The 26,586-nt window shown below is 51.1% G+C and overlaps 1 protein-coding gene across 3 annotated transcripts in view; it reads right to left on the bottom strand.

The window, feature by feature from the left end:
• The window catches only part of LOC123757631 (zinc finger CCHC domain-containing protein 8), a 124,585-nt gene that overhangs the window by 51,489 nt on the left and 46,510 nt on the right, over window positions 1-26,586 (bottom strand). For all 3 annotated transcript variants that reach the window (XM_069326942.1, XM_069326940.1, XM_069326941.1), the window contains one exon: window positions 10,906-11,021. In XM_069326942.1, the coding sequence (XP_069183043.1) occupies window positions 10,906-11,021 (116 nt within the window). The remainder of the gene's footprint in view (window positions 1-10,905; window positions 11,022-26,586) is intronic.

Raw genomic sequence — 26,586 nt, 5'->3', positions numbered from 1 at the left:
GCAGGTCCACCCACGTGACCTGGAACCACGCTCTGAGTCGACCCAAATGCGTACCAACAAATATTGTTAGTCGACGACACAATCTTAAGTAGAGTTGCATTTTTCGATCAAATTTACATTTTAACTCAAAATTATCGTAAGTTGGGGCAATCATAAGTCGAGGTGCCACTGAATATCATATAAATACATTGTCTGATGTTAAAATATGTTACTTTCATCAATGTCCCAAAAATATTTTTTTTAGGGGAATTTTTTTTTTTTAAGATTTTAGTTTTGTTTTTTCTCCTTTGTTTATTATCTGATTTTGTTGTAGCCTTTACATCCTGGAGAATGCACATATTTCTCAAACTATGTGAAGATGGAATGAAATTGGTCAACAAATAAATAAGTCAACTCCCAAAACTTGGGACTTTAAATGAAGAAATCCACAAGGGCCGTGGATTTCTAACAATTGTGGATTTGTTCATTTGATGCATCACGCTATTGTAATTTCTGTGCGTGTGTTAGGACTTAAATTTTTTTTGCCCGATTTTTTCTCTGATTTCAAACTATTTTCTTTGTCTCTTTAGGTTATTTTGATGATTAGGGACCATATTAGGGCTTTTTCCACTTATATAAGGTATACCCTAAATATATCCCCTAAATCATTATAATTATCCCTATATTTTGTTTTTGGGGTTATTTTTTCTTGTTTACATTTCAACACATATTGACCCACAACTTTCACATATTAGAGTAAAAATGCCAAACAATGTTTATTTAAACATACAATTAAATTAACGAATTAAAAATACCTTTATTCATTGTTGACAACTGACAACTTCAACTTCAATTATTCCTGAAACTAGAGTTTCAACTTTGAGTCACTTCTAAAATTCCAGTTTTTGACCGATTCTCCCTATTTTGACATTGTGTGCTCAGCTGTCTATTCTACAATCCCTTCACAATGGATTTTTCATAAACTTTATACATTTGGAGTTATAATTTTTTTGGGTCTAAATTTGCCGCATATTTCTGATGCCTTATTGACGATTTTTTTTACAATAAATTATGCTGAAAACCTATATTCTAATTTGATGAAAATTAAAATCATATTCTATTCTGAGAGAATAGCATCATTAAATAAACAATTGGTGATAGTTCATATTTTTTATTATGAATTGAAAATCCGAAGTTTTCAATATTCAATTTTAAAATTAATTTCAATTCTCTGGTTTTTCAAGTTACGCTGTGATCATTTATCCAAAGTTGGAGCATTTGCCTAGTTAATAATGCAAAAAAAAAAAAAAAAAAAAAGTGTTTGTGCAAATTTAAAGAACTTATGTTAAATTATTTTGTCAAATCGTATATGTATGTATTGCGCGGGTAAAGGGTTAAAATCAAAAGTCAAGGCCCCACTGTACTACCACTGAGACGAAACTCGCAGGTGGGACACCATCAACGAAGCCACCTGATCATCATACAAGCATTGAAAAAAAAAAGATCAGAAATTTTATCAAATATCTCCCCCCCTTCCACCCCCCAGAAAAAGAAGACCGCGCCAAAAAGATCAGACGCGAAAAGCAGAGGAGAACATCGAACCAGCGATATACCGGATCGGACAGATCCACTGAAAGAGGCCGAGCTGAAGGAATACCCTCAGGTTTGGACAACAAGCAACCAGCACCTGCAACCAAGGGTGGGCTGGCCACCAAGGGGCCAACTGGATTACTCTCCCCTGGTAAGTCTCCAAGCGAGCCAAAACCTAGTGCAACAACCGAACCAGGAAAAAGAGGTACAGGTAACTCACACCTTAACCAGTTCAGCTGAAAGGCAACGACTCGACCAGGCCGACGCGAGAGGTCCACCTCCGGGTGCTCAAATGCAGTGCAAGCCACATTACCGTAAATTCCCACACCATACTGTGAGCCCGACGGAAGAATGGAGCCCCACTGCACCTGGCTGGTCCGGTGAGCACTGTTCAGAGAACCCCAGCCGAGAAAGGAGGCATCCGTGAACACATCGAGGCAGGGCTTCGGTAGGCATAAGGGCACTGATGTCCGGAGAACCAGAAGAGGAAGCAGGTGACACAAAGCCCCCGGGGAATGAACCCGCTAATCGCGTGTAATTACCTAAGTGTACAGTAGTTACAGGATGAGAGCTACGCTCGTGGTGTCCCGTCTTCTCAGCACTCTGTCATAACGCTTTGAAACTACTGACGGTCTTGGCCTCCACCACCTTCTCACTCAACTTGTTCCAACCGTCTACCACTCTATTTGCGAAGGTGAATTTTCTTATATTTCTTCGGCATCTGTGTTTAGCTAGTTTAAATCTATGACCTCTTGTTCTTGAAGTTCCAGGTCTCAGGAAGTCTTCCCTGTCAATTTTATCAATTCCTGTTACTATTTTATACGTAGTGATCATATCACCTCTTTTTTTCTGTCTTCTAGTTTTGGCATATTTAATGCTTCTAACCTCTCCTCGTAGCTCTTGCCCTTCAGTTCTGGGAGCCACTTAGTAGTATGTCTTTGCACCTTTTCCAGTTCGTTGATGTGCTTCTTAAGATATGGGCACCACACAACAGCTGCATATTCTAGCTTTGGCCTAACAAAAGTCATGAACAATTTCTTTAGTATATCACCATCCATGTATTTAAATGCAATTCTGAAGTTAGAAAGCATAGCATAGGCTCCTTGCACAATATTCTTTGTGTGGTCCTCAGGTGATAGTTTTCTATCTAGAACCACCCCTAGATCTCTTTCTTTATCAGAATTCTTTAAAGATTTCTCACATAATATATAGGTTATGTGGGGTCTATGTTCTCCTATTCCACATTCCATAACATGATAATTATTAACATTAAATTCCATTTGCCAAGTGGTGCTCCATATACTTATTTTGTTCAGGTCTTCTTGAAGGGCATGATAATCATCTAAATTTCTTATCCTTCCTATTATCTTAGCATCATCAGCAAACATGTTCATATAATTCTGTATACCAACTGGTAGATCATTTATGTAGACAATAAACATCACTGGTGCAAGAACTGAACCCTGTGGTACTCCACTTGTGACATTTCTCCATTCCGATACATTGCCTCTGATTACTGCCCTCATTTTTCTATCAGTCAGAAAATTTTTCATCCATGTTAGAAGCTTACCTGTCACCCCTCCAATATTTTCCAGTTTCCAGAACAACCTCTTATGTGGAACTCTGTCGAAAGCCTTTTTTAGGTCCAGATAGATGCAGTCAACCCAACCATCTCTTTCCTGTAATATCTCTGTGGCTCGATCATAGAAACTGAGTAAATTCGATACACAGGATCTTCCAGATCGAAAACCATACTGTCTGTCTGATATTATATCATTTCCCTCCAGGTGTTCTACCCATTTAGTTTTGATTAGTTTTTCCAATACTTTCACTATTACACTTGTCAATGATACAGGTCTATAATTGAGGGGGTCTTCCCTGCTGCCACTTTTGTAGATTGGAACTATGTTAGCCTGTTTCCACACGTCTGCTACGATTCCTGTACACAGGGATGCCTGAAAGATCAGGTGAAGTGGAATGCTGAGCTCAGATGCACATTCTCTCAGAACCCATGGTGAAACTCCATCTGGGCCAGCTGCTTTGTTCTTACTGAGCTCCTTTAGCATATTTTCCACTTCATCTCTAGACACCTCTATCCGCTTTATGTTGTTCTCTGGAATTCTTATCGTGTCTGGTTCTCTGAAGATCTCATTTTGTACAAACACACTTTGGAACTTTTCATTTAATGTTTCACACATTTCCTTTTCATTTTCCGTGAATCTGTTTCCCATTTTCAACCTCTGGATATTATCCTTTACCTGCAATTTGTTGTTTATAAATTTGTAGAATAGGCCCGGCTTTGTTTTACATTTATCCGCTATCCCTTTTTAAAATTTCTTTCTGCCTCTCTCCTTACTGCCGTATAGTTGTTTCTCGCATCTTTGTATCGCTGGTATGTTTGGGGGTTTGGCCTCTTCCTATACTGATTCCATTTTTGTGTCTTTTGGTCTCTGGCCCTCTCGCAATTTCTGTCGAACCAATTCTATTTTCTGGCCCTGCCTCTCTGTTTTGGTATGAATGTTTGTGTGCCTTCCTCGTATATTTTTAAAAATTTGGCATACATTTCATTTACTTCCCTGCCTAGCAACAATTCTGTCCAATTACACTCATTAAAAAAGTTTCGAGGTTCCCCATACTGACCTCTCCTTAAATCAAGTTTATCAACTGTTTCAATGTCCCTATTTTCTTCTAGATGATATCTTGAAGCATAATCAATGTCTAACAGGACGTGATCACTCTTTCCCAAGGGAGGAGGGTACTGGATGTCAAATATCTCTTCTTCTTTCCTGGTGAATACTAGATCCAGTAATGACGGTACATCTCCTTCCCTCATTCTTGTGGCCTGCTTTATGTGTTGATACAAGAATGTCTCCAGAATGAGGTTCACAAATCTGCATGTCCAAAAGTCCTCCGTTCTTGCTTCATAGGCCTCCCTATGGCCATAGGCCATCCCTTCTGTGTGCGGCAGAAGGGATGGCCCCGAAGGAACCAGAACAGATGCCGCAACCAAATCTGACCCAGTGGGTAAACAAACACAGTGAAGTTCAGACTCCCGCACAGCTGCTCGAGCAAACGCCGAGTGACCTGGGACCCCCACAGGAACAGACGATGGCGAGACTGCATCCAGAGCAATGCCGCCTGAGAGGGAGAGACAAGGATGCTGTCTGGGAACTGCAGACAAGACCCAACCAAGTCTGAATCTGAGACGGAATCTGATGGGACTTCCTCCAGTTCACCAGGAACCTGAACCTGGCAAGTTGGGAAAGAACCAAACCCTGGTGAGGAGACACGGACTGGCTGGGAGCCCAGATCAACCAGTCGTCTAGGTAGGCCAAAACCCGAACACCTCAGACGGGCCACCACGACCCGGGTATGACGCCACCACCACGAAACCTAACAAGTCCCTGAACCCCGGATGAATAGGGACATGCCAATGTGTGTTCCAGAGGTCCAGAGACACCATCCAAGAACCGGGATCCGAGAAGTCAGACCTGGGATAGAGTGGTCATCTGAAAGGAGGGGCAAGAAATCCAGGGGTTCAAACGGGACAAGTCCAGAATGAACCTCAGATCCGCACAGTCCCATTTCGGCACTGGAACCAGGTGGGAAACCCACTTGAGGGACAAAGTCGTTTTGACCACTCAAGCGCACCCACTCCAGGATGATCCAACAAAGTGAAGGGAAAGAAACCTGCCCTGCCAGCCCCGAACCTTCCAGAGATATAGGAGAGCACCCTGTTCAAAGACCAGGATGGCTCAGGTGGTGCACGAGCTGGCCGGAGGCGACTCAGAAGTATGAGAGAGCTTACTGAACGAGGCAAAGTAACATCCACCCCGAAAGCAAGCAGGGGTGGCTCTGCCAAAGCCGCACAATATGAAGCGACAGTATTAGGCATGAAATGACGACAGTCCTGAAAAAGCCAACACAGAAAGGACACGACCAACTGATTGGAAACAGAAAACATACGAAGAGAGAAAATGGCAGAAAGAACACCAGGAAACTTCCTACTGTTGCAGAGACGAAGCTCTCTGGTGAGACACCATCAATGAAGCCACCTGATCACCGTAGAGATGGTGATAAACCTGCATCAAGAGACTAGATGCGAAGAACGGAGGAGAAGATCGAACCAACCGTGTACCGAACTGGTCTGATCTGCGGAAAATGCCTCAGGTTTGTACACCGTGCAAGCAGCGCCGGAAACCAAGACTGGGCCAGCCTCCAAAGGGCCACTAGGACTACTCTCCTGTGGTACCCCACCTCGACCAGTCCTGCCAAAAGAAGTCCACCTCGAAAGTTCCACAGTCAGGAAAGGGTGCCACCTATATCTGGAGATGTCAAGACCACACTGATGTGACAAGGTCCACCTCTGGAAGCCCGTACGTCCAGCAGAGTCAACTGAAGGAGTTGGCGTCGACTGCCCATTCCGTGGACAGGGGAATGAACAGAGATAGCCTGTCTTCCAGGATGTTGGACACCCTTCGGGTATAAACCGTGAGGAGAGCCAAATCCCGAGAAACCAGCAGACAAGTCATTCAAAGTGACCAACCCCAAAGAGACAAGATAACCCCTGTGGTTCAGGTAACGAACCACCAGAGAACAGTCCAAATAGAGCCGGATGGTCAAACCTCGAGCGACGCGAACCCTCTGAAGCAACAGCCAGACCGCCACGAACTCCCGCACCATGCTGTGAGCCCGACAGAAAAATGAACTCCACCGCCGCTGACCGATCTGGTGAGCACTGGTCACAAAACCCCAGCCGAGTGATGACTCGTCTGTGAACACACAGATCGAGGGTTCAGGTAGGGGCTCAGGTAGAGGCCAAGGCACTGAACCCCAAAACACCCGAAGAGGAAACCGGTGATGAACAACCGACACAAGTCCCCCGGAGGTTATCTCGAGATGATAGGTTATCTCGAGATGATAGGTTATCTCGAGATGATAGGTTATCTCGATTCGGGGCTTAGTGTCCCCGCGGCCCGGTCCTTGACCAGGCCTCCACCCCCAGGAAGCAGCCCGTGACAGCTGTCTAACTCCCAGGTACCTATTTACTGCTAGGTAACAGAAATCAGGGTGAAAGAAACTGCCCACTGTTTCATGCCGGCGCCCGGGATCGAACCCGGGAGCACAGGATCACGCGTCCAGTGTTCTGTCCGCTCAGCCACCGGCTCCCCAAACCCAACGATCGCGAGAGAGGTGAAAACGGTGTCCCTGAAGGAACCAAAACAGATGCCAAAGCCAAACCTGACCCAGCGGGTAAACTAGGACAGTGAGGTTCAGACTTCCTCACAACTACTCGAGCAACCACCGAGTGACCAGGGACCCCCAAGAAACAGCTGAAGGTGGGGCTGCAGCAATGCATCTGGAGGGAGGGACATGGAAGCGGTCTGAGAGTCCCAAACAAAACCCAGTCAGTTCTGAGCCTGGGACAGAACCAGAAAGGACTTCCGCCAGTTCACCAGAAACCCAAACCCAGCAAGCTTGGAAAGAACCACACCCCTGGCAAACAGACAAGCAGACTGGCTGGAAGCCCACAGCAACCAATTGTCGACGTAGGCCAGAACCTGACACCCTAGCAAATGCAGACGGGTCACCAAGACCCAGGTGAGATGCGTGAATACATGAAATACCAGATTCAAACCAAAAGGATGGCAATGAAAGTGGTAAGCCTGATGCCTCACCACAGAATCTAACCAGTCCCTGAACCCTGGGTGAATAGGGATGTGCCAACAAGCATCCACGAGCTCCAGGGACACCACTTAGGAACCTGGCTCCAACACAAGCCGGACCTGAGACCGAGTGGTCATTAAAAGGAGGGGCAAGCAATCCAGGGGTTCAGATGGGACAATACCAGAATGAACCCACCTGAGGGATGGGGTTGTTTCGACTACGCCCAAGCGCACCGACTCTTGAGATGACCCAACGGACAGAATGCAGGGAAAGAAGCCCGCCCCGCCAGCCCCGAACCCCCGAAGGAGGAGGAGCCGCTCAACACCACCACAGGCCAGAGTAGATGACCCGAAGCGCTCACAAATCGTAGGACCAGGCATGAGCAAACAGAGCAATGACACCCCCCCCCCATCAGAGGGGTGAACTGCAAAAGGGCCGACGCCCCTTACGAGAAATCGGCTGACGAGCAGAGCGAGCATTGCGCAGACCAGACGACACCGGCTCCGAAGGCAACGTCTGCTCAGAAACTGACACCAAAGGCCCACCTCGACCGGAGGAACCCCAAACCCTGGCACGACCCTTCCAAGAAGGCCAAGAACGGCCACCCCAGATAACCAACAAATCAGACATGGGACGACAACTAGACGAAGCTGCCTGCAGAGACTGTGTGACCTGCACAGACTCCGCAAACAGCAATGGCCAAAAAGTCGAAGAAAACTTAAGAGCCAGGGCCCACGCAGATTCCAAAGAGTGATCAAGCACAGCAAGCACAGCATGTTGGGACTCTAGGCGAGAAGCAAAGAACAGAGACACCACCTTCTTGATAATCAGCTTAAAACAACTTCAACAGTGTGGCCGACGCCCAAGCCGCCGAGGCCAGTGCAACAGATGAAGGCCCGGCACTCAACACCTCTACATCATTCTCAAGCCAGAACAAAGACAGTTCGAGAAGGGAAAAGAAGTGCAAGACTGAAACCAAATGCCCACTGGCATGCAAATCCTCTGCAAACAAAGGCGAAATGGAAGGAACTTGCATGTGCAGCTGTTCAAGGCCAACATAACGAGGAAGCACAGGAGCGAACACGCATGCATTAAGGTGCTCAAACTTGCCCACAGGTAAATCTACAGAACGGTAAAAGTTTGTCACCATTCAAGCGTGCAAGCCAGACAGAACCATGCCATGCCCCCAACAAAAATAACGGGCAGTCTACCAGCCAGGACGACTCCGGAACCTCCAAACTCACCCAATACGGGCAAGAAGAACCGAACTCAAACTAGAACGTAACCCATCAGAGAGGCAGAATCCGGGTCTCGCAGTAGGTATGCAGCAAGTGCCTCCCGAACCTCCGATGGGAAGATCCAAGAAGCAGAAAACCTCTGGAAAGAAGGCACAGAGGAACCCTAGGGAGCTCAGAACCGAACCTGGAGAGGAGCAGACCGGAAATCATACTCATAATGGGAAAGGGGTAACAACAAGCCCCACAGAGGGGCCTTGCAACAACAAGCCCCACAAAGAGGACATTAACACCCAAGCAGGGTCATAGGGGGCCTAGGCCCTCTATGTTTGCTGAAGCAAACATCAAGAATGCATGTAACTGTGGAGTGTACAGTTAGAATAAGTGTTAAATTTAAGTACATAGTGTTAGTGTTCAAATTAAGGTTACAGTACAGTAATTTTAGTGTAAAATTAGTTTTCATAAACTGTATTGCAGTACTGTACTCAACATACAGCGAAGCTACTTATCAATACAGTGCTAACGGCATAATACAGTACAGTACGTATTTACTGTACAGCATTCACAACTCCATAAGAATTCAAGGTGGACATAACTCCAACAATAAGGTAAATAATAACTAACACAGTATTTTGCAGTAGATTACAGAGCACCACTTGGTTTCCGAACTTTAGCTATCCGAAACTTCCAGTTTCCCGATTGGGGTTGGGGAGTCATGCTACCCGAACAAAGTTCGGGTAGGAAGGGGTCCGCCAAGCGTCACGCCGGCTTGTTGCGGTGGGTGGGAGATGGTCCAGTTTGCCCGCTGTGACTTCACAGATTCACGGCCTATTATTCCTATTATTTTGAATTGCTTTTGTTTTACATATCTGCACAATCAAGAAACATCTGTGCACCATGTCGGCTCCAAATGCACGCATTGCGTCAGTGATGGTTGACCGGTGGGTGGATGGATGGATGGATGAGGGAGCTTAGGCGGGAGGCAGTATGAGAGAGGGGGGACGAGAATCAGTGAGAGAGGGGGAGAATTAGTCAGAAAGGGAGGGAGAGAGAGATGCTAGGAGGGAGGGGGAGGGAGGGAGAGATGCTAAGAGGGAGGGGGAGGTAGGGAGAGATGCTAGGAGGTAGGCAGGAAGGGACGGAAGTAGTGAGAATTAGGGAGGGAAAGGCAGGCAGGCAGGCAGGGAGTGAGTGGTAGTTACGCGGTTGAATCGCGTGACCTTTAAAAGAGAGTATGGGATGTAGGGGGGCGGGTGGTGGGGGGCGAGACCGGCTCATTCCCGAAGATAAGCCTAACACACACTACCCGTTAGCATGATGGCAAGCAGGCAGGCTTGCAGGCTGGGAAGGAGGCAGGCAGGCTTGCAGGCTGGGAAGGAGGCAGGCAGGCTTGCAGGCTGGGAAGGAGGCAGGCAGGCAGGCTTGCAGGCTGGGAAGGAGGCAGGCAGGAAGCAATATATGGGTGTTGAAGTGAACCATGAACCACGTGACCTTTGAGAGTGTGTGTGTGTGTATGGGTTTAGGGTGGGGGGAGAAGGGGAGGTGTGTGTCGGTGGTGGGGGAGGGACCGGCTGACTCCGTAAGCCTAACCACACTCCACAGACCTGTGACCCAGATTTGTTTCTTAAATGTACAGTACATCATCGTATATTTTAGGCAGGATGTTCCTGCAGGCTGGCAGGATGTTCCTGCAGGCTGGCAGGAAACATCCAGAGAATGTTTGTCAGACGTCTTAATAATCAGTTAGGAACAATTAAGGACTTTTATAAAGTGGATCAGGACTTCACTTATTGATGAGTACAAACAAAATACGGTCGCATTTACGTTATGAACCTGTCAATTTTTTCCCCTAGTTTTTTTCGTAAATTTTTCGGAAAAATTTCTTTTTACATTTCTAGTTTATTTTTTCCCCTCTATTTCTCGTATACGAACTTACATGTTAACCGACGGGTCTCGTCCCCAAGGGGTTCGGAAACCAAGTGGTGCTCTGTAGTAATATACAGGTACAGTATATAATATGATAATACATTTTTAATGTTTACAAGGAAAGAAGGACTGATGCAAACGCCTCTTGAAGGTCACCTCTTGCAATGAATCCAACGCACTGGGGTTGGTGCCATATAGTGCGTTGAATCATGGTTTTACTGTACAGTAATTAGTGGGACTCACCCGCAGCAATGATCATTTTCCATATTTGCCTTGGGACTCATTTCCTTCCTTTGCCTAGCATTTTGGTGGGTTTTTCCTTGGTTGTGGGTTGATCTTTGATCTCCCAAGCAACCCTCACCATGTAGAGGGAGAGCCTGGGCTACCATCAGGCCAGCATAGGTCTCAAGAGGCCTGGTGCAATTCAAAGACTTGGCAATATCAACACCTAAGCTAAGGGAAGGTACTGATGGGGCCCTCACAACAAATGCAAAATACAGAGACATACCGTTTCATACTCAGGCACAACACCAAGTGGTGCTCGAAACTCCCCGGAAATGTCTTCAGCAATATTCGTTTCATCTCCATCTGTGTCCAGACAGACTCCCTCTGGCATAACAACTTCTGCAATGGTAGAAATTACTAGATATTTTTCAATCATAATTAACAAAATAAGGTAGCCCTCATTCATTATGCCATCATATCTAAAGATAAAAATACAAAATATTCTTGAAATTACAAGTCGTCCACCTCGTTTAACCCTTAACCACCGTGCTGCGCTGACTTTATTGAGAAATTCCCCCGGTACGCATGAAATAAAGTGTTCCCAAAAAATTCTTTTTTTTTCTTCATAAAATGATAAATTTCCTTCCCTGAACATGTGTCTGTAAAAATAAATACCAAATTCTACTAACTTTGGCTGTGAGGACATGGACAAGGTGCACTGTGACATCATCAGGGCCTGGTCGCCCATGTGTGAATCACCCAGACACGGTCGCGCGGGACATTCAAGCACCGGGTGTTGCCACAAATATATTTTCAATTATTTGTTTTACGTATTTTCAATGCGGTTTTATTTGTTTTATATCAAATATGATGCATATTTGTGTCCTTTACAATATGTATACAGTAGAACGTTCATAATGTTCCATGGAACTGTGATACACGTGTCAGTAATGTGTCAACAATAAATGTTTATGTCGCAATATTACCTGTTAAAAATTCACTAAAATTACAACATGCACAGTTTCACACAGTAGCACACTGTATTACACACTCAGTACTTCGGAAGTGAGTAATAATCAACGAAGTAGCCCATGGTACAGATAAATTTTTGCTTCCTGTTTCTTCATTCTTTGTGCTTGCAAATAACGCACTCACATACACCCTTGGCTTTAGTACTTGTAGGTTGTATGTAACCAAGCTTGTAAAGCATAAGGCAGTATTGAAAAGATTATAGGAAAACCTGGTTGATAACTGGTTGATGGGGCTCTGGGAGTTCTTCTACTCCCCAAGCCCAGCCCGAGGCCAGACTTGACTTGTGAGAGTTTGGTACACCAGGCTGTTGCTTGGAGCGGCCCGCAAGCCCACATACCCATCACAGCCCGGTTGGTCCGGCACTCCTTGAAGGAAACAATCTAGTTTCCTCTTGAAGATGTCCACGGTTGTTCCGGCAATATTTCTGATGCTCGCTGGTAGGACATTGAACAACCGTGGACCTCTGATGTTCATACAGTGTTCTCTGATTGTGCCCATGGCACCTCTGCTCTTCACTGGTTCTATTCTGCATTTTCTTTCGTGTCGGTCACTCCAGTACGTTGTTATTTTACTGTGCAGATTTGGGACCTGTCTCTCCAGTATTTTCCATGTGTATATTATTTGGTATCTCTCTCGTCTCCTTTTTAGTGAGTACATTTGGAGAGCTTTGAGACGATCCCAATAATTTAGGTGCTTTATCTCGTCTATGCGTGCCGTATGTGTTCTCTGTATTCCCTTTATTTCAGCAATCTCTCCTGCTCTGAAGGGGGAAGTGAGTACTGAGCAGTACTCAAGACGGGACAAAAGTGATTTGAAGAGCACAACCATTGTGATGGGATCTCTGGACTTGAAGGTTCTCATAATCCATCCTATCATTTTTCTGGCTGACGCAATACTTGCTTGGTTATGCTCCCTAAACATTAGGTCGTCGGACATCATTATTCCCAAATCCTCGACATGCTGTTTTCCTACTATGGGCAGATTCGATTGTGTTTTGTACCCTGTATTATGTTCAAGATCCTCATTTTTGCCGTATCTGAGTACCTGGAATTTATCAGATCAATTTGTAAGGTAGTCTTGAAAAGATCGCTCTGTATGGTCCCACATAGGAAGAGATTCAGCTTGCCACAAGAGTGTCCGTCAGTTGGGAAGACCTTCAGGTATTCTTGAAAATATATATGGAAAACACCACCATGGAAGCCGCTAACACTGTTCAGCTATGCTATTTGTATCAGATGTATCATCACTGAACGCAGAAAACGATTCATCTACAGTATGCATCATCTAAATATATTGTAGATAGCATAAGATTGCAAGGGTGGCGCTCAAAGCTACAACTGGATACGCTCGCTGTATTACTTGCATTCAACCTTTGTGTTAGGTCCTTATTGCACCTAGCTTCACCAATATTATGACCCCTATGTTCTTCAAACAATAAGGTTTGAATTTCACCAACAGAGCGTTATCATCAACCCTGCGTCAGACAGGTGTTTGGGAGCCAGAGGCGCGTGCGCCACCCATGGTTGTTCATTCAGTACTAACCCAGCCACCAGCTCTAGGGCATTCTGGGAATTTTTTCCAAGATGGCTGCCTCTCACTGGAGGTCCTAAGAGTCCATTTTGTACACAACCAACCTCTTAAACATTTAGAATTGGAAACGAAAAATCAAAGAGTTTTCTCGGTTTGCGCAGTTTCCCCCGGACCGAGAATACTCGGTTGGCGCAGTTAAGTGGTTAAATTGCTAAGGGGCTTTAACCCTTAAGCTGCTAAGGAGTCCTGAGGACATTTACACCGGTGCGCAAGAAAAATTCTAAAAAAAATTTTGTCTTTTAACCCTTTAACCCTCAAACCGCTAGGGGCCCAAATGGAATTCACACCCACAAGCGCAACAAAAAAAAAATCCAAGAAATTCTTTCGTCTTATAAAAGTGTTCATTTTTGTTCCCTGATCACGGAAAAAATAACAAAAAAATCGTAGGTGGCATATTTTAGCCGCAATAGGATAGGGAAGTGTGGCAAAAAAACCAGCGTTGAATGTAACGAAACGCCATTTTCTGGGTGAGTCCCGGAGGCTCCCCGGAGCTATCCCAGGCTGATATGCTAATGTCAGACTTTGGTATCAGTCATGTGTATGGAGTTCTTAGGCCTACTGGGGACCACGGCCAGAACCGGGCCCCCTCAGAGAGGCAAGGGAAGCAATGGCCTATAGAAGCCCCCGTGTGGTTGGAAGCATTCTATGTTAGCCATCGACCGGAACAGGCACCCAGAAAGGTAAGCGCCTCAAAACAAACTCCTATTCTGGTTAAAATTGCTACCAAAAGCCAAACTAGTGGATAGAACTCCCACAGAAAACAAGCAAACTAGTGTGATGTCACACGCCGCCGCACCGCTGTCTGCGAAGCTCCCCCCTCCCCGGGAGGGGCAAGGAGGAGCCCCAAACCCTCCACGCCGGTTTTCTGGGGGGAGCCCCGTTGGCTTCCCAGAGCTAACTTCCCACAGATGGAAAAAGAGGGACTTACCCAGGAGGCAGTCGTCACTCACTCCTCAACTCGAAGCCGAGACAACTGGCTGCAACCGCCGACCCAAAGCAACACAGGCCTGACGAGGCCCAGGGGCATTCACGAGGTAACGAGCAGCCAGGACCCTGTTCGACCGCCAAAATCCCCACGCCCGAATATCAGACCAAGACATATTCCCAAAGACAGCAGCAAGATCCGCGAACTTACGAACGTCATGGTCACGGGGATAGACTGCAGGCTGGCTGGACTTAATAACCCTGCGGACGACCTGGGAGACCCAAACCCGCGAACAGGGAAGAAGGGAAACCGGATCAACCCACAGCGCGTCCCCGGACACAGAAGCCGTGGCGTGCAAATAACGGTGAAGCGCCGCAACCGGACACAAAACATGATGCACCCCCGGCCTGACCAACCAAGCATCAACCACCCATGGACCCCTCCGGAACGCAGCAGTCTCATTCTTCGCCAGAAAAGAAGGAGACGGCTGCAAGCGAACAAAACAATCACCACGATCAAAAGAGCAGAAACCCCTGCGCTGGAGGAGAGCATGAAGCTCCCCTACCCGACCCCTAGAGGCCAAAGCCAACAAGAAAAGTCCCTTGGAAAAACAATCCTGGACCGAAGGGGCCACAACGAAACGAGGAGGCGAAAGGAAAGCGAGCACTCTGTCCAAAGACCAGGACGGCTCAGGCGGCGCATGAGCAGGCCGGAGGTGAAACGATGCACGAGACAGCTTGCGAAACGGCGCAGACGTAACATCGATACCGAAGGCAACCTGAAGCGGCTCCGCTAGCGCCACATGATACGAGGCGACAGTGTTAGGCATAAGATGACGGTCCTGAAACAACCACGAGAGGAAGGACAAGATCACCCGAACAGACAAGGAACCAACACAACGAAGACGCAAAAACAAACAGAAGGACTGCCAGGAAACTTCATACTGCTGCCGAGAAGAAGCCCTCAGGTGGGACACCAACAAGGAGGCCACCTGATCACCATAGAGATGATGATGAACTCGAGTCAAAAAACCCATACGTGAAGACTCGAGGAGAAGATCGAACCAGCTACGTGACGTACAGGCCCGATCTGCTGAAAGAGGCGGAGCCGCGGAAAAACCCTCGGGTTCGGACACTGAGCAACCAGCGCCTGAAACCAAGGCTGGACCGGCCACCAAGGGGCCAGAAGGACAACTCTCCCCTGGTAAGTCTCTAAGCGAGTCAGGATCTGGAGCAAGACCGAACTGGGGGAAAGAGGTACAGGAACCCCCACCTCGACCAGTCTAGCCGAAAGGCTTCGACCCCGACGGCCTCGCGATCGAGGAAGGGCGCCGCAAAAACGGGAAGACGCCACGACCACGCAAAGAGGTCCACCCCTGGGCGCCCGAACGTCTGGCAAAGCCAATGGAAGGACTCGTCGTCAACTGTCCACTCCGTGGAGAGGGGAACGAAGCGAGACAGGGCGTCGGCCAAGACGTTGGACACGCTCTATACATGAACCGCCAGGAGAGCCAAACCCCGAGAACTCAGCAGACGAGTCACCCAAAGTGACCAACCCCAAAGAGACAAAGACCGCATCGAACCCCCGCGGTTCAGGCAATGAACCACCGGAGAGCAGTCTGAATGGAGCAGAATCGTCGATCTGCGGGCCACCCGAATCCTCCCCAGAGCAAACCACACTGCCGCGAACTCCCACACCGTGCTGTGAGCTCGACGGAAAGACGGATCCTAACGCCCCTGGCCGGCCTGGTGAGCACTGGTCACAAAACCCCAGCCGAGAGACGACGCATCCGTGTACACATCGAGCGAGGGCTCGGGTAGGCGCCAAGGCACTGAACCCCGAAAAACCCTGAAGAGGAAGCCGGCGATGCAGTAACTGACGCAAGGCCCCCGGGGGTCGAACTCTGCGATCGCGAGAGAGGCGGAAGGGGGAACCCCGAAGGAACCGACGAAGAATAGCCGACGAAGCCAAACCCGACCTGGCGTGTTGACCACCATTGCGAAGTTCAGGCTCCCGCACAGCCCCTCGAGCAACCGCCGGGTGACCCGAGGGCCCACCAGAAAGAGACGAAGGCGGGACCACAGCCGCAGGAGAGACTCCGGAGGGAGAGACAAGGAGGCAGTTCGAGAGTCCCAAACGAGACAGAGCCAAGTCCGAACCTGAGAGGGAACCAGATGGGACTTCCTCCAGTTCACCAAGAACCCGAACCCGGCGAGCTGGGAAAGAACCAAATCCCTGGCTAGCAAGCAAGCTGACTGGCTGGGAGCCCAAACCAGCCAGTCGTCGAGGTAGGCCAACACCCGAACACCTAGGAGACGCAAACGAGCCACAACTCTAGTAAGGCACGTGAACATGCGAGGTGCCAGGTTCAACCCGAACGAGAGACAACGAAATTAGTAACTCAGACACCCCACAACAAAACCAAGCCAGTCCCTGAACCGTAAATGAATCGGGACATGCCAATAAGCGTCCCGGAGGTCCAGAGACACCATCCAAGCGCCCGACTCCAAGAGGAGCCGAACCTGAAACAGCGTAGTCATCCAAAAGGAGGGGCAATGAACCTAGGGGTTCAGATAGGAAAAGTCCAGAATGAACCGCAGGTCCGCGCAGTCCTGTTTCGCAACCGGAAACAGACGGGAAACCCATCTGAGGGATGACGTAGTTTCGACGACGCCCCAAGCGTACCCACTCCAAGACGACTCGACAGAGCGCAGGGGAAGAAACCTGCCCTGCCAGCCCCGACCCCCCCAAGGGGGGAGGGGCCACCCAACGCCACCGCAGGCCGCCAGACACGACCCGAAAGGCCCACGAATCGTGGGACCAGGCGCGGGCGAACAGCGCAAGCCGCCCCCCATCGCCCTGTCAATGGGGCAAACCGCGAAAGGGCCAGCGACCCTTACGAGACCCAGAACCCCGCACAGAGCGAACTCCGCGCCGACCAGACGAGGGAGGGTTCGCAGGAGCCGAACCTGAACCTGACACCAGAGGCCTACCACAACGAGAGGAACCACGAGCCCTGGTACGACCCTTCTGGGAAGACCCACCCCGGGACCCCTGGAAAACCAACAAGTCCGACATCGGACGACAAGCCGCCGACGCAGCCTGAATAAACTGCACCACGGCTGACTCCTCAAACAGAAGAGGACAAAAAGGAGAAGAACGCCTACGAGCCAGAGACCAAGTAGATTCCACGGAGGAACCCAGCACCGTCTGCCGACACGCGAGACAGGAAGCATAAAACAGGGAAACCGCATCCCGCAAAATCGGCGTGAACAGCTTCAACAAGGCAGCCGATGAACGCGCAGCCAAGGACAAGGTGCCGGACCCCGGAACGGACCCAAGCGTCCTCACATCCTCCACGAGCCAATCCGAGGACAGCCCCAGGAGAGAAAAGAACCGTAAGGCCGAAGCCAAAAGGCCCCAGGCGCGCAAGTCCTCCGCAATGAGCGCCACCGAAAGGGTGGGAACCTGCACATGGAGCTGAATAACGCCCACATTGCGGGGAAGGGCATGAGCAAACAAGCACTCATTCAGGTACTCGAGCTCGCCCCCCAGGAAAACCTGAAGCACCGTGGAAGCTTCCCGCCACTCCAGCGTGCGGGAATAACAGAAGGAATGCCAGGAATCCAGAACAAACAAGGGGCAATCCGCTAGTCAGGAAGACTCCGGAACCTCATAATGGAGCCAGAAAGGGAACTAAGTCCCAAACCTGAACTCGGACAGATCCATTTCCGAGGCATAATCCGAGTCACACAGGAGGTAAGCTGCAAAGGCTGCCCGCACCACACCAAGTTGGATGCGATAAGCCGAAAACCTCTGGAAAGACGGAACCGACGTACCCGGGGAACACGGAACCGAACCCGGGGAGGGGCCGACACCAAATCCAACTCGTACGCAGAGGGGGGAAAAGAAAACCCCACCCCTCGTAACAATAAGCCCCGCTCAGAGGGAAGAAAAACCCAGGGGAGGTCCAGCGGGGCCCAAGGCCCCCAAGTCAGCCCCTTCACAGCCTCGAGGTCCTTCACCACAGGACCCGAGGCCGAGTCCTCTTCCCAAGCCCCGACCCTACAAGACAAGGAGGGAGCAGCCGGAAAAGCTAGAGGAAGGGGGGCCCCACTGGTCAGACCCCAGAAGCTTCGGCCGTGAGACAAGACTAATGCCTCTGCCGCTTCCCCCCCCGGAAGGGGCACCCCCCGAAGCTGCCAGTCTCTCGAGATCAAGTAACCCCGGCTCCGACCCCGAAACCCTCAGACGCTTCGAGGCCGGAAGCAGGGGGAGGGGGGACCAGAACGAACAGAAGGGGAAGGACGAGGAGGTGCGGACTGAATCAGGATCGAAGCGACCCCCACCCCCAAGTCCGGGTCTCGAAAAGCAAAGCGGGGCAGCCCCGGGGCATCCGGGTGAGCAACCAACCGAGCGCGGTGCAACAGACGAAACCTAGACTGCAACGCACGCGCCGCCTGTACCCGAAGAGAATCATCAGAGGAGTCACAAGCGAGCAGCAACACTCACAGGACTCGGGGTCGAAAGTATCACCGACCCAACAGGCAGCGTGGCAGAGGCAAAAACAATGAGGGTCACCCTGAGACAAGGGGACCAAGCAACTCTCAAACTCGCACACAGCGAGCGGGGACTCCGGGGTCACATCCATTGGACCCACGCGCCCCCTAGGGGATTCCCAGGGTCCTGAGCATTTACTTTAAGAGGACTCACGCTCGGGTAGTCCCAGGCAGGGCGCTGCTAAGCGGCGCCCAAAACTACCAAGCGAACTTCTATAGCTGTACCCCAGGGACGTGTACACTTACAGGGACCTAGCAGGGGGCGCCACCGAGGAGAACAGTGGAAGGGCAAAAACTAACGGAATAATATGACAGAACCCCCCACCAGGCAAAAACAAAAACAAAAAACAAAACCCCGCAAGAGGACGACAAACCCCCAAGGAACAGAGCCGGCCGCGATGTCAGGAATACAAGCTGAGCAGCACCCTGCGCCCCTACCAGTGCAAACTGCCTCTTACCTGCCGGTAACAAGGGAGAACAGAACACCCAAGAGCCCAACAGGCGGCTGAAAAACCAAAAGGTAAAACGGACCAGCAGAGGCAGACCCCGAGGAGCCTGTGGAAGGTGGCCCCAAGCCCCAAAGGCAGTACTTACAGGGCACCTACGGAAGGCAGCCCTAGGCTCATGCAGCCCGAGTACTGAAGATAACTCCTGGCTCTCGCACCCACAAAAACAAACACCACACGCAAAGCACAGTGCAGTAGCGACACCGGAGCCAGAGCACACGACCTTCGCCTATAGCATCAGCCTCAAGAACTGAGATGTGGGTAGACGGCGTGGGGGGTCTGGGGCTCCCCCTCCCCCTACCGGGGAGGGGGGAGCTGTGCAGACAGCGGCGCGGCGGCGTGTGACGTCACACTAGTTTGCTTGTTTTCTGTTGGGGAGTTCTATCCACTAGTTTGGCTTTTGGTTGCAATTTTAACCAGAATAGGGGTTTGTTTTGAGGCGCTTACCTTTCTGGGTGCCTGTTCCGGTCGATGGCTAACATAGAATGCTTCCAACCACACGGGGGCTTCTATAGGCCATTGCTCCCCTTGCCTCTCTGAGGGGGCCCAGTTCTGGCCGTGGTCTCCGGTAGGCCTAAGAACTCCATACACATGACTGATGCCAAAGTCTGACATTAGCATATCAGCCTGGGATAGCTCCAGGGAGCCGACAGGGCTCCCCACAGAAAAGGGTGTTGGCAGAGCCTTCGCCAGACGAGGTCTACTCTGCCCAAGCTGTCAGACAGCAGTTGCCACAAATATATTATTACCTAATTATTTCAATGTTTCACATGGATTTTTTCTTAGTTTTTTTGCAGTAATATTATTCCAGACAGTGAATTGTGGTATATTTATATAATAAAATGTGTGAACCATCGCTGTACTCAAAATTATGGTGTGCATATTAGTGATTCAATTATTATGTTCATAAAACAATAAACAAATTGTTTTGCTGTTGTTACACGATATACACAGGTTGTATACAAGTATCTGCATGTTTTGTTCACCATAACGAACTACTAAGTTGGTTTTGTGAGTCAAAAAGCAACGAGGAGTGACCGCCACACACCAGCGAGCCACTCACTGCCACTCCCTCCCTCAACAACACCTCACTTGCCCTCATTCTCCTCCCACAATACTGTTTTGGCACTTATTCACTATACACAGACATTATATATACGTATTTACATGTTTTGTTCACCATAACTGTACATCTAAGCTTCTATGGTGAGTAAAGGCACAAAGAGGTAGCTACTCACACAGTCATCTGATCGGCGGCCGCCCTCAAGGCCAGACGCACTAATATTTCTCCTCCAACAATACTGTTTGTGGTGTTATTATGCTATATACACACATTATATGTAAGTATCTACCTGTTTTATTCACCATACCTGTACAAATAAGCTGGTATGGTGCCCAAAGACCACAGTGGCCATCAGTAAACAACATGCCATGTTGTGCAGACGACGCTCCTCCCTCACCAAAATGGCAGCTCCCAACCTACTGCTCTCGCTGTTATCTCTCACTATACACACGTTATATATAAGTATCTACATTTGTGTTCACCATAGTGAACCTCTAAGCTGGTATGGTGAGTGCAGTCAATAAATGGTGGCCACACACAGTCAGAAGACAACGCCACAACCCTCCCTCCACAGCCATACTCCTCCCTCCATGGAGTACAGCGCTAAATATCACCACAATCCTGCTATTATCAGAATCCTGGTCAGTTTTATCACAGTCAGGGGGCTTCAGTAATACTATCACTGCTAAATAATAGCAGTATCATATATATTATGGCATTTGTAGGCGATGCTGTGGTCACAAGCTAAACAGCGGTGCTGTGAGCTCGTGCTGCGTGCGCCAGCCTTGGTGGCGCGCTTAATACCGACGCTCTCACACCCAAGAATGTTGGCCTGGATTTTTTTTCTAGGTGGCATCTGGCAACTATCGGTCGTGGCTGTACTGTAACTGCCCCTATCCCAGGCGCGGCATTTAAATTATAGCGCTAGACACGAAATCATATATATATGATTTGCGCGGTTTAAGGGTTAACCCTTACGTGGCTCCGGGCTATTTACCATTTGTCACCCACAGGCTCTTACCAAAAAAAAAACCCCTGGATGTGTATACTGTTGGGGACCTAGCAGGGGGAACCACCAGAATAAGGAAGAGTACTCAGGACACAGGGGGGGCCAAGAACCAAGGCAGAACCCCCACCAGACAGGCAAACAAAAATAAAAAAAAACGCAAGAGAACAGCGTATCCAGGCGGAACAGAGCCGGCCGCTATGAATGGTGAAAACAAGCTGCGCAGTACCTTGTGCCCCTACCAGTGCAAACTGCCCCCAACCCTAAGGCGAACCAGGGAGATAGAACACCCTAGCACACAAAAGGGCAGCCGAAAACCAAGCAATAAACGGCCTAGCAGAGGCAGAACCCAAGGAACTTGTGGAAGGTGGCCCCAAGCCCCAAGGGCAGTACTTACAGGGTACCTAGGGAAGGAAACCCTAAGCGCATGCAGCCTGAGTACTGGAGAATCACACCTGGCTCGGGCACCACCTAGAAGACAGTCACCACACACAAGGCACAGTGCTGAAACAACCACTGGAGCCAGAGTACATGACCGTTACCTATAGCATCAGCCTCACAACTGGGGTGTGGATGGCTGGTGCGGGGGTCCGGGGCTCCCCCTCCCCCCTCCCAGGTAGTGGGGAGCTGCACAGACAGCGGCGCAGCGACTTGTGACGTCATACTCGTTTGCTCATTTCTGTTTGGGGGAGTTCTATTTACTTGTTCGGCTTATTGAAGCAATTTTCACCAGAATAGGGGTTTGCTTTGGGACGCCCACCTTTCTGGGTGCCTAACCCGGTCGATGGCAGACATAGAATGCTTCCAACCACACGAGGGTTTCTATAGGCCATTGCTCCTCGTGCCTCTGAGGGGGGGCCAGGTTCTGGATCCTAGTCCCCGGTAGGCCCACAGAACTTCATACACATGACTGATGCCAAAGTCTGACATTAGCATATCAGCCAAGATAGCTACGAGGAGCCGACGGGGCTCCTCCCCTAGAAAAGGCTTTCGACAGAGTACCACATAAGAGGTTATTCTGGAAACTGGAACACATTGGAGGGGTGACAGGTAAACTGCTAACATGGATGAAAAGTTTTCTGACCGATAGAAAAAACCAGCGTTGAATGTAATGAAACGCCATTTTCTGGGTGAGTCCCGGAGGCTCCCCGGAGCTATCCCAGGCTGATATGCTAATGTCAGACTTTGGCATCAGTCATGTGTATGGAGTTCTTAGGCCTACCGGGGACCACGGCCAGAACCGGGCCCCCTCAGAGAGGCAAGGGGAGCAATGGCCTATAGAAGCCCCGTGTAGTTGGAAGCATTCTATGTCTGCCATCGACCGGAACAGGCACCCAGAAAGGTAAGCGCCCCAAAACAAACCCCTATTCTGGTTAAAATTGTTACCTAAAACCGAACTAGTGGATAGAACTCCCCAACCGAAAACAAGCAAACTAGTGTGACGTCACACACTGCCGCGCCGCTGTCTGCGCAGCTCCCCCCTCCCAGGGAGGGGGAAGGGGGAGCCCCAGACCCCCCGCGCCGGCTACCCACACCTCAGTTCTTGAGGCTGGATGTCAAAAACGCGAAAAACCGCCGACCGGAGGGAGGGAGGGATGCCGGGGAGCCTCCGGGACTCACCCAGAAAATGGCGTTTCATTACATTCAACGCTGGTTTTCTGGGGGGAGCCCCGTCGGCTGCCCAGAGCTAATTACCCACAGACAGAAAAAGAGGGACTTACCCGGGAGGCGGTCGTCGCTCACCCCTCAACTCGAAGCCGAGACAACTGGCTGCAACCGCCGACCCAAAGCAACACAGGCCCGACGAGGCCCAGGGACATTCACAAGGTAAAGAGCAGCCAGGACCCTGTTCGACCGCCAAAATCCCCGCGCCCGAATATCAGACCAAGACATATTCCCAAAGACAGCAGCAAGAGCCGCGAACTTACGAACGTCATGGGCACGGGGATAGACCGCAGGCTGGCTGGACCTAATAACCCTGCGGACGACCTGAGAGACCCGAACCCGCGAACAGGGAAGAAGGGAAACCGGATCAACCCACAGCGCGTCCCCGGACACAGAAGCTGTGGCGCGCAAATAACGGCGAAGCGCCGCAACCGGACACAAAACATGATGCACCCCCGGCCTGACCAACCAAGCATCAACCACCCATGGACCCCTCCGGAACGCAGCAGTGTCATTCTTTGCCAGAAAAGGAGACGGCTGCAAACAAACAAAACTATCACCACGACCAAAAGAGCAGAAACCCCTGCGCCGGAGGAGAGCATGAAGCTCCCCTACCCGACCCCCAGAGGCCAAAGCCAACAAGAAAAGTGCCTTGGAAAAACAATCCTGGACCGAAGGGGCCACAACGAAACGAGGAGATGAAAGGAAAGCGAGCACTCTGTCCAAAGACCAGGACGGCTCAGGCGACGCATGAGCATGCCGGAGGTGAAACAATGCACGAGACAGCTTGCGAAACGGCGCAGACGTAACATCGATACCAAAAGCAAGCTGAAGCGGCTCCGCCAGCGCCGCACGATACGAAGCGACAGTGTTAGGCATAAGATGACGGTCCTGAAACAACCACGAGAGGAAGGACAAGACCACCCGAACAGACAAAGAGCTAACACGACGAAGACGCAAAAAGAAACGGAAGGACCGCCAGGAAACTTCATACTGCCGCCGAGAAGAAGCCCTCAGGTGGGACACCAAAAAGGAGGCCACCTGATCACCATAGAGATGATGATAGACTCGAGTCAAAAAAACCATACGCGAAGACTCGAGGAGAAGATCGAACCAGCTACGTGACGCACCGGCCCGATCTGCTGAAAGAGGCGGAGCCGCGGGAAAACCCTCGGGTTCGGACACCAAGCAACCAGCGCCTGAAACCAAGGCTGGGCCGGCCACCAAGGGGCCAGAAGGACAACTCTCCCCCGGTAAGTCTCTAAGCGAGTCAGGACCTGGAGCAACAGCCGAACCGGGGGAAAGAGGTACAGGAACCCCCACCTCGACCAGTCGAGCCGAAAGGCATCGACCCCGACGGCCTCGCAATCGGGGAAGGGCGCCGCATAAACGGGAAGACGCCGCGACCACGCCGACACGAAGAGGTCCACTTCGGGGCGCCCGAACGTCTGGCAAAGCCAACGGAATGACTCGTCGTCGACCGTCCACTCCGTGGAGAGGGGAACGAAGCGAGACAGGGCGTCGGCCAAGACGTTGGACACGCCCCGTACGTGAACCGCCAGGAGAGCCAAACCCCGAGAACTCAGCAGACGAGTCACCCGAAGCGACCAACCCCAAAGAGACAAGGACCGCATCGAACCCCCGCGGTTCAGGCAATGAACCACCGGAGAGCAGTCCGAATGGAGCCGAATCGTCGATCCGCGGGCCACCCGAATCCTCCCCAGAGCAAACCACACTGCCGCGAACTCCCGCACCGTACTGTGAGCTCGACGGAAGGACGGATCCCAACACCCCTGGCCGGCCTGGTGAGCACTGGTCACAAAACCCCAGCCGAGAGACGACGCATCCGTGTACACATCGAGCGAGGGCTCGGGTAGGCGCCAAGGCACTGAACCCCGAAAAACCCGAAGAGGAAGCCGGTGACGCAGCAACCGACGCAAGTCCCCCGGGGGTCGAACTCTGCGATCGCGAGAGAGGCGGAAGGGGGAACCCCGAAGGAACCAGAACAGCCGTCGAAGCCAAACCCGACCCGGCGGGTAGACCACCATCGCGAAGTTCAGGCTCCCGCACAACCCCTCGAGCAACCGCCGGGTGACCCGAGGGCCCTCCAGAAACAGACGAAGGCGGGACCGCTGCCGCAGGAGAGACTCCGGAGGGAGAGACAAGGAGGCGGTTCGAGAGTCCCACACGAGACCCAGCCAAGTCCGAACCTGAGAGGGAACCAGATGGGACTTCCTCCAGTTCACCAAGAACCCGAACCCGGCGAGCTGGGAAAGAACCAAATCCCTGGCTAGCAAGCAAGCTGACTGGCTGGGAGCCCAAACCAGCCAGTCGTCGAGGTAGGCCAACACCCGAACACCTAGGAGACGCAAACGAGCCACCACAACCCGTGTAAGGCGTGTGAACACGCGAGGTGCCAGGTTCAACCCGAACGGGAGACAACGAAAGCGGTAACTCAGATGCCCCACCACAAAACCGAGCCAGTCCCTGAACCGCGGATGAATCGGGACATGCCAATAAGCGTCCCGGAGGTCCAGGGACACCATCCAAGCTCCCGGCTCCAAGAGGAGCCGAACCTGAGACAGCGTAGTCATCCGAAAGGAGGGGCAATGAACCCAGGGGTTCAGACGGGACAAGTCCAGAATGAACCGCAGGTCCGCGCAGTCCCGTTCCGGAACCGGAAACAGACGGGAACCCATCTGAGGGACGACGTCGTTTCGACGACGCCCAAGCGTACCCACTCCAAGACAACTCGACAGAGTGCAGGGGAAGAAGCCTGCCCTGCCAGCCCCGACCCCCCATAGGGGGGAGGGGCCACCCAACGCCACCGCAGGCCGCGAGACACGACCCGAAAGGCCCACGAATCGTGGGACCAGGCGCGGGCGAACAGCGCAAGCCGCCCCCCCATCGCCCCGTCAAGGGGGCAAACCGCGAAAGGGCCGGCGACCCTTACGAGACCCAGAACCCCGCACAGCGCGAACACCGCGCCGACCAGACGAGGGAGGGTCCGCAGGAGGAGCCAACCCCAAACCTGACACCAGAGGCCTACCACGACGAGAGGAACCCCGAGCCCTGGCACGACCTTTCCGGGAAGACCCACCCCGGGACCCCCGGAAAACCAACAAGTCCGACATCGGACGACAAGCCGCCGACGCAGCCTGAATAAACTGCGCCACGGCCGACTCCCCAAACAGGAGAGGACAAAAAGGTGAAGAACGCCTAAGGGCCAGAGCCCAAGCAGATTCCACGGAGGAACCCAGCACCGCCTGCTGACACGCGAGACGGGAAGCATAGAACAGGGAAACCGCATCCCGCAAAATCGGCGTGAACAGCTTCAACAAGGCAGCCGACGAACGCGCAGCCGAGGACAAGGTGCCGGACCCCGGGACGGACCCAAGCGTCCCCACATCCTCCACGAGCCAATCCGAAGACAGCTCCAGGAGGGAAAAGAACCGCAAGGCCGAACACAAAAGGCCCCGAGCGCGCAAGTCCTCCGCCACGAGCGCCGCCGAAAGGGAGGGAACCTGCACATGGAGCTGAATAACGCCCATATCGCGGGGAAGGGCAGGGGCAAACAAGCACTCATTCAGGTACTCAAGTTCACCCCCCAGGAAAACC

This window comes from Procambarus clarkii, chromosome 19 (assembly GCF_040958095.1).
Source record: "Procambarus clarkii isolate CNS0578487 chromosome 19, FALCON_Pclarkii_2.0, whole genome shotgun sequence".
Taxonomy (NCBI): Eukaryota; Metazoa; Arthropoda; class Malacostraca; order Decapoda; family Cambaridae; genus Procambarus; species Procambarus clarkii.
Note: the sequence above shows the minus strand (reverse complement) of the source record. Positions and strands in the feature narration are given on the sequence as shown.